At 46.7% G+C, this 8,200-nt stretch overlaps 1 protein-coding gene across 2 annotated transcripts; it reads left to right on the forward strand.

The window, feature by feature from the left end:
• Window positions 1-1,463: 1,463 nt before the first annotated feature.
• On the forward strand, window positions 1,464-7,445 carry LOC135546675 (SLIT and NTRK-like protein 3). 2 transcript variants are annotated; one of them, XM_064975288.1, is made up of 3 exons: window positions 1,464-1,594; window positions 2,140-2,231; window positions 3,755-7,445. In XM_064975288.1, the coding sequence occupies exon 3, from the start codon at window positions 3,805-3,807 to the stop codon at window positions 6,514-6,516; it is 2,712 nt and encodes a 903-aa protein (XP_064831360.1). In that variant the 5' UTR covers window positions 1,464-1,594; window positions 2,140-2,231; window positions 3,755-3,804; the 3' UTR covers window positions 6,517-7,445. The 2 variants fall into 2 exon arrangements, with proteins under 2 accessions (XP_064831360.1, XP_064831361.1); XM_064975289.1 differs by lacking the exon at window positions 1,464-1,594 and adding an exon at window positions 1,616-1,695.
• The last annotated feature ends 755 nt before the right edge of the window (window positions 7,446-8,200 follow it).

The raw sequence follows: 8,200 nt of genomic DNA on the forward strand, positions 1-8,200 counted from the left end.
AGTTCTTATCCAGAATCACAACAGACATCCAGAATCACAACAGACATCGTTAAATCCTGAACAGGTCAAGATTAAGGGAAGTAGGCTTAGGATAGACTATTCATTTTAGATGTCAGAGGTGTAATCATGAAATCTTATTCGAAAAAACCAACCCAAAACCAACGAGAAAATTGATGTTTGGTCTTGACCATGGTAATGTCGAATTGAACAAAGTCTACCGGGCTCTCATGCGGGGTTGTATTGCCCGCTGGAGGCTGCGCGCGGAAAGGCACGGAACAGAGTATGAGCACTTCCTTTCCACTCACAGCACGGTGACTGCTGCAGTGAGATCGAACGGAGAGAAACTGTCAGGAGCCAATGGCTACCCTCCCTTCTTTTCAGAGAGAGAGCGAGAGAGAGAGAAAGAGAGAAAGAGAGAGAGAGAAAGAGAGAGAGAGAGAGAGAGAGAGAGAGAGAGAGAAAATATATATATATACAAATATGTATATTATTATCTACCTCACTTGCTTTGACAATGTTAACACATGTTTCCCATGCCAATAAAGCCCCTTGAAATGAATTGAATTGAGAAAAAAAAAACATATTTAGGAGATGGGACAGTCCAGTGTAGTTGAATCGTATGCTTAGACCCAAAAAGACACAAGATAAACTGTAGGGTGAACTGTATCAAGTCAACGTATTCAAGTTAGTCATTTTCTGTAAAGAGTAGCCAAAGATTCAAAAAACAAATCCACTGCCTCTCTGCTCCCTGGTCTCCGCCTCGCTTTGCTTGTCATCCACAGGTCTGCTGCCTCAGAGAAGCAGAACCACCCGCCACGCACACACCTCTCTCTCCTTTCCAACAGAGAGAGAAAGAGAGAGAGAGAGAGAGAGAGCGCTCCTATTGCGACCAGTCAGAGCGCTCCTCCTCTCAGCAAGGCCGACACCATACACAACCAACGCCAATGTCCCCTCCACTCCCCCCGTATTCTCCCTCTCTCGCTAGTTGCTCCCTCTCTCGCTAGCTGCTCCCTCTCTCTTCACTTAAACCTCCTTCCAGTGACGTCTTAAAAAGAGGCGAAGGAAAAATAGACTTTTGATCCACAGCAGGTTGGCGCATCGGACAGAGCTGGGAAGCTTAAGCCAAGGAGAGTGCAGTTTCGTCTGGCTATACTGTTGAACGTTCGTACGTGGAAAGGAAGCAAGCTGAGGACCTGCATCATAAGCAAAGTGGATAGAAAAAAAGAGAGAACATTGCATTCCAATCACGTCTTCATTTTCTCTCTCTTTGCCTGAGCCACAACGGTAGGAGAGAGAGCAAGGGACATAGAGAGATAGAGAGAGAGAGAGAGAGAGAGAGAGAGAGAGAGAGGGAGAGGGAGAGGGAGAGAGAGAGGGAGGGAGAGGGAGAGAGAGAGAGATAGACAGAGAGAGATAGAGAGAGAGAGAGAGAGAGAGGGAGAGGAGAGGGAGAGGGAGAGAGAGAGAGAGAGAGAGAGAGCAACGGGAAAATCTCGTCAGGAAGAGAGGCATAGAAGGAAAGAGAGAGATCCAACAATCTTTAAACTAGTGGTGCTTTTTTCCGGATGCTGTTAAATTGCTGTGCCAAAGTCAGGTGAGTGGTGCGTGTGTGAAAGTGTGTATGTGTTAATGTGTATCCTTATTGCATATAGCTAAGCCACGGACGTGGGAGGGAAAGGAACACACTCGTTGATGGTGAGAATGGAGCAGAGGAATCTGGCTATCCTATCTGATCAATGAGCATTTGTTTCCCACATTCAACGGTTTCGAGCCGATGTCACGACGAAAGCACCTGCATAGCGCTCGGCTCGCATTCCAACAGCTTCTTTTCCTTACCTTATATAGGTTTCATTTCTATTGCCTTTACATTCCCACGTTTGTTTCATAATTCGGGTTTGCCAGTTCTTTGAGATACAACAGACATTTTCAATGTATTTATTTATTATTTCATTTCGTTTGCCGTATTGAGAATTGTGTCCATAATTGAACCTGTGTTTCTTTAATCGATGTATCTACCCTGTGCTAACAGTTTGTGGTTTGGTCAAGGTGCAGGGTTTGATTGCGTTATGCTGTATGGATGTGAACGGCTCATTCCTATGCATATTTTTCTTGTTTCTCCTTCTCTCCCTCTTTCAACAGCCCATAACGGAAGGCACGCGGGACATCTCACCTCCCCCGCTACACGGGCACCACAAAAGCAGGCGATGTGAAGTTGGATGCCATTAAACTGAGTAGGTACCCCGGGATATAACAGCTTACACCCAGGAATATAACACTTTACCAACCGCTGTGGGACGTGGAAATGCTAAGCGATCGGAAAGAGTAAGGGAGAACACGTTTTCTCTCTTTTTAGTGTTTTTCGGATTTTGTATTATTTCAGCACCACCGGTTTAATGGACAGCGCCTGCCGGAGCTTTGTGTGTTTACCATGGGATCTCAGCACCACGGAAAGCGCATTGATTTGCAATACAAGCCAAATGGTGGAGGCAGAGCACTGGGAACATACAAAGTGCGCTATTCATCGTAGTGTGTGTGTGTGTGTGTGTGTGTGTGTGTGTGTGTGTGTGTGTGTGTGTGTGTGTGTGTGTGCGTGCGTGCGTGCGTGCGTGCGTGCGTGCGTGCGTGCGTGTGTGTGTGTGTGTGTGTGTGCAGTTTTGACACAAACACCGGTGATGGTGAAGGGAATCGTTTCATAGGTTGCACCGTGTCCTAAATGTATGTAATTTCCGTTTACTATGACCATAAGGACCGGGGGCTGAGGGCATTCACGTGCGGGGAGATGACAAATACGTTTTTTGGTATTTTTCTCTCTAGCCCTTGAGCAGCTGATGTCATCTCCGTTCATCTATAGCATATTATATTTACATATGGAGGTTAGGCTAAACATATCTTATTTTGGTAGGCTATGAACGATCTGCAATCAATTTGTTCTCAAACATTTAACCCGGCAGTTGCCCCGAAGACAATGATATGCAATCATTTGTCACCTGAATGTTATACCCTTATAACAAATAGCTGTATTTCCTGAGGTTGTTTGATTAGAACACTGCATATTGCCCAAACGTCCTCTCGTTCCCTCTGGTCCGTGCCTTGAGCCCTGATGACATGTCCCTGTCCCTAGGTTAACGGGGGTATAGCTCACGCTATGGCGTGATTCATCTGGCGAAACCACACTGTCGTTCATTTTCACAACATCAAAGCGAACTCCGGTGTCTGATTTTCCGCGAGAGGTTTGCTATGTATTAAATACAGAGAGATCACCTCTCCTCTCCACCCCATTCATTCATTGAGCATCTCCGAGTTTGATTGATGGCTGGTGGTCGGTACTCATAGCGGGAAATATGGTAACGTTAAACAATGGACTAATAGGGATACTTGTAATTGTTTTAGGTTGGTGTGTCATGAATTAAACAGTCAGTGTTGCTACATTGATACACCAATGTCACTGTGTTCATTTATTTCCATGTGCAATTTCCATGAGACAGCAATACTAACGGTTTCTCTCTCTCTGTCTCTTTTTCTCCTCTTTTTCACATTCTTCACCCCGCTGTCCCTGTGTGTGTTTGTGTGTGTGTGTGTGTGTGTGTGTGTGTGTGTGTGTGTGTGTGTGTGTGTGTGCCTGTGTGTGTGTGTGCCTGTGTGTGTGTGTGTGTGTCTGTGTCTGTCTGCATGTCTGTGTCTGTCTGTCTGTGTGTGTGTGGTGTGTTTGTGTCTATGCCCCTTCTCACTCTCCCTCTCTTGTCTATGGTCTCAGTGCTGTGAAGTGGCTTGCCATAGCCGTGACTTCATCAGGTCTCAGTGAGGATGCTGTGGGTTACCTTGCTGAGCACCATAGCCCTAGGATGGACCACCCCAATCCCACTGCTGGAGGACTCGGAGGAGATCGACGAGCCCTGCTTCGAGCCCTGCTACTGCCAAGTCAAAGAGGGCGTCTTTCACGTCCACTGTGACAGCAAAGGATTTACGAACGTCAGTCAGATCTCCCAGACATGGACACGGCCCTTCAAACTCAACCTGCAGAGGAACTCCATGAGGAAGCTGTACTTCAACAGTTTTCTTCACCTCAACAACGCCGTGTCCATTAATCTGGGGAATAACGCGCTCCAGGACATCCACGCCGGAGCATTTAACGGATTGGGAATTCTGAAACGGCTGTTCCTGCATGAGAACAAACTAGAGGTTTTCCGGAATGACACCTTCCTGGGTCTGGAAAGCTTGGAATACCTGCAGGCGGACTATAATGTCATCAAGAGGATAGAGAGCGGAGCCTTCAGGCACCTCCACAAACTCAGAGTACTCATCCTAAATGACAATCTGATACCAGTCCTGCCCAGCTATCTATTCAGGTCGGTGTCACTAACACACCTGGACCTGAGGGGAAACCGGTTAAAGACATTACCATATAAGGGCACGTTGGAATATGTGGGGCGGAGCCTGATGGAGATTCAGCTAGAGGAGAATCCATGGATCTGTGAGTGTGATATAGTTCAGCTAAAAACATGGTTGGAACGCGTTCCCTACACAGCACTGGTAGGAGAGATCACCTGCGAGTACCCCTTCCACTTGCACGGGAAAGATTTACGAGAGATCAAACGCAGTGAGCTCTGTCCGTTACTCTCAGATGCGGAAATCGAGGCCAAACTGGGAATCCCTCGGTCTCCGTTCAACAACGAGAACACGTGGCCAACAAAACCGTCCTCCATGCTGTCTTCGTTCCACAACACGGCGTCGTCTGTGGAGTACAAAGAGAGACATGTCAAACCCACCAAACGGCCCAGGCCAACCAAAAACCCTCCCACCCCTCGTAGTCTCTACCCCGGCCTGAACCAGCCCCCCATAGCTGGCTACCAGACCCGCCCCCCCATCCCCATCGTCTGCCCTTCTGGGTGTATCTGCAACCTCCATATCAACGACCTGGGGCTAACGGTCAACTGTAAAGAGAAGGGCTTTCATAATATCTCAGAGCTCCTGCCCAGGCCTCTCAATGCCAAGAAACTTTATCTGAGCGGAAATCTGATACAGAAAATCTACCGGTCTGATTTCTGGAACTTTTCCAGCTTGGATTTACTACACTTGGGGAATAACCGGATATCGTATGTCCAGGAAGGGGCATTTATCAACCTTCCCAACCTGAAGAGTTTGTATCTGAATGGGAACGACATTGAGAGGCTAACTCCCGGTATGTTCCGGGGCTTACAGACGTTGAGGTATCTTTATTTTGAGTATAACGTTATTCGTGAGATCCAGCCGGCATCATTCTCTCTCATGCCCAGCCTTCAGCTTGTTTTCCTCAATGACAACCTCCTACGCACTCTCCCGACCGACGCCTTCGCAGGCACCAGCCTGGCGCGACTCAACCTCCGCAATAACTACTTCCTGTCCCTTCCTGTGCGTGGCGTTCTAGAACACCTGCATTCCATCGTCCAGGTGGACCTTCATCAGAACCCCTGGGACTGCTCCTGTGACATCATCCCCCTCAAAACCTGGATGGAGAAGCTGTCCTCTGTCATCATGGTTAGTGATGTCATCTGTAAGACTCCTGATTTTGCCTTTGGGAAGGATCTGAGGTCGCTGGATGCTGAAGTCGTCTGTCCAGAGCTGAAGTATTCATCCGGACCCTCCCCAGCTCTCCTCCCCTCTGATGACATGACCACCGGTAGCTCTGGTCTGGGGGAGGCTGTGGGGAGGGGGCCGGTGCCTCTATCAGTCCTCATTCTCAGTCTTCTCGTTCTGTTCATCTCAGCGGTTTTCGTGGCCGCGGGCCTCTTCGCCTTCGTCCTGCGGAGACGGAAGAAGCTGCCCTTTAGGAAACGCTCTGAGGTGGATCTGACGGGAATCCAGATGCAGTGCAGGATATTCGAGGATCCGCCGAGACAGACCAGCAGTGGAAGCATAGGCTCACCTGAAAAGCCAACCAGCGGTCACACACATACACACACGCATGGTCACGTTGGCCACACACACACTCACGGTCACGTCTATGATTACATTCCTCACCCTGTGACGCAGATGTGCAACAACCCCATTTACAAGCCCCGGGAGGGAGAGGTAGGGGAGGGGGAGGGGGGGCAGTTTGCAGAAACAAAAGAGAACAACAGTAATTACCGAACTCTCTTAGAGAAGGAGAGGGAATGGACCCTAGCCATGTCTAACTCACAGCTCAACACTATCGTCACGGTAAACCACAATACAGGGGATATATCGAGTTTTCACGAGAACAGTGGGCTGTGTCCCACCGTGATTGACAGCCAGAGACCCACGCCAACTGTCGGCTTCGTAGACTGTCTGTATGGAACGGTGCCGAAGCTCAAGGACATGCACGTTGCACATGCACACCCGCCTGGTATGCAATACCCGGACTTACAACAGGACGCACGTCTCAAGGAGACGCTGCTGTACACAGCAGGGAAAGGCTGCTACCCTGACCCCTCCCAAAGCGATTACCTCGAGTTAAGGGCCAAACTCCAAACCAAGCCGGATTACCTCGAAGTACTGGAGAAATCATATCGGTTCTAACACACGGAGTTTAGCATAAGCTACGTATAAACACACACTCTCCCTTTTCCCCAACGGAACAAAATCACGGAAGAAAAACTCAACAAAAAAGCAGCATGTTATTAAAATGAAATATTATATGACAAAAAGTTTTCCCCCAAAATCGCTTTGGAGGAAAGGCCATTCTCAGATATTCAATGAAGTGCCTTTTTTCAGAGTAGCCAGCAATGTTATCAACCCTTATTTTTATATGGAACAGATTGGTCTATATGCTGAGGAGAGTGAGAGAACGAGAAAGAGGATAGAGACACGGGAAAAAACACAACATCCGAAAATATATCCCGTCAAAACTGAACCCTTCATGAGCTCTCAAATGGTGGAGTAACCCTGTGCGGGAGCCGGATGTCTCCACTGGGGCTCGTGTTTCTGTCTCGCTATCTTTCAGGTGGAAATATAAACGCCCGGGTGCCGTGCACGTGAAGTTAGTAGGAATTAAATACAACATTTAGAAAATGAATTGCAGTTTGCTGCATGCACTCGACCCATTGCAGTGGTGAGGGGTTTGCTCAGAACTATCACTCACGTATTAATAGAGATACTGTAACACATTACGGTTCAGTGTTCTATTTAATTTTATATATTATTATCATTATTATTAAAGAGGACTACTATATATCTGGGTGCAATTCTCAAGGACGTGCTCTCCCAAGGATGAAAATAACATTTGTGAATATATTATATGATGACGCTCAAGGTTTTCTGGAATTTCACGCACTTTCTTAAAAACCATGCATCGGATTATCTCATCGACACTAACGGCTTTGTAGGGGGCACTTTTAATGTTTTCTCTCTTACAAAGATTTGAAGAAAATATGTGCATATATTTATTCTGTAATTTCAGTGAACATTTTATTGTAAAGGTAATGTTAAATAAATGTATAGTGAATATGCGTCTGGTATAGCCTTCTTAATTAAAACTCTTATATTAAATGAAAAGGGTGCTACCACGGAACGTTTGTGAAGAACGTAGAGGTAATATGTTTGGTATGGCTCTATACTGTGCTGTGTCTGCGCATAGCAGCATAATACACGGACATCTCTAGTGGCTTGAATACATTTGTAGTTGTGCTGCTGTGGGCAAGAATATGGGCATTTGCTGCTACTGTGCAATTGTAGTTTACTTGAGGTAGGCTGAGTCGGGAAGGCGTGCAACTTCGATAGTCGCTGGCGATACCAAAACAAAAAGAGAAATAGAGGGACACGTCTTTGAGAGATGCAGAATTGAAAATGAGCCAATTAATGAATCAAGTTTTGTCCGATGGGTAATGTAAATGCACCATTGTGTTCTCATTTCATTGTGACTGTTTTCACGTGAAAGTTCAACGAATTATCCAAAAAAGACCGCGAGTCTGAAGGACCCACTTGAAGCTCATTCGCTGCAGATTGACATTACTAATTTTGTCCACACGAGGGAGACAGAGGGACGCTCACATTACCAGGTTAACAATACTGCTGGTCTGTCAGACACTATCGCCAGGCTGTTCTCTAATCTTTAGATGGCAATATGTTGAATCCATGACCAAATGAAATACTAGGCCTGTACATTAGTCTGCTATATTATATCAAATTGAAATACAGTAATCAGCAAGAGAACATTACATTTGCTTTGTACTATTAATGAGATCAGTAGTTTTGGAGATATCCT

The sequence above is a fragment of the Oncorhynchus masou genome, chromosome 9 (genome assembly GCF_036934945.1).
Source record: "Oncorhynchus masou masou isolate Uvic2021 chromosome 9, UVic_Omas_1.1, whole genome shotgun sequence".
In the NCBI taxonomy this organism is placed as follows: Eukaryota; Metazoa; Chordata; class Actinopteri; order Salmoniformes; family Salmonidae; genus Oncorhynchus; species Oncorhynchus masou.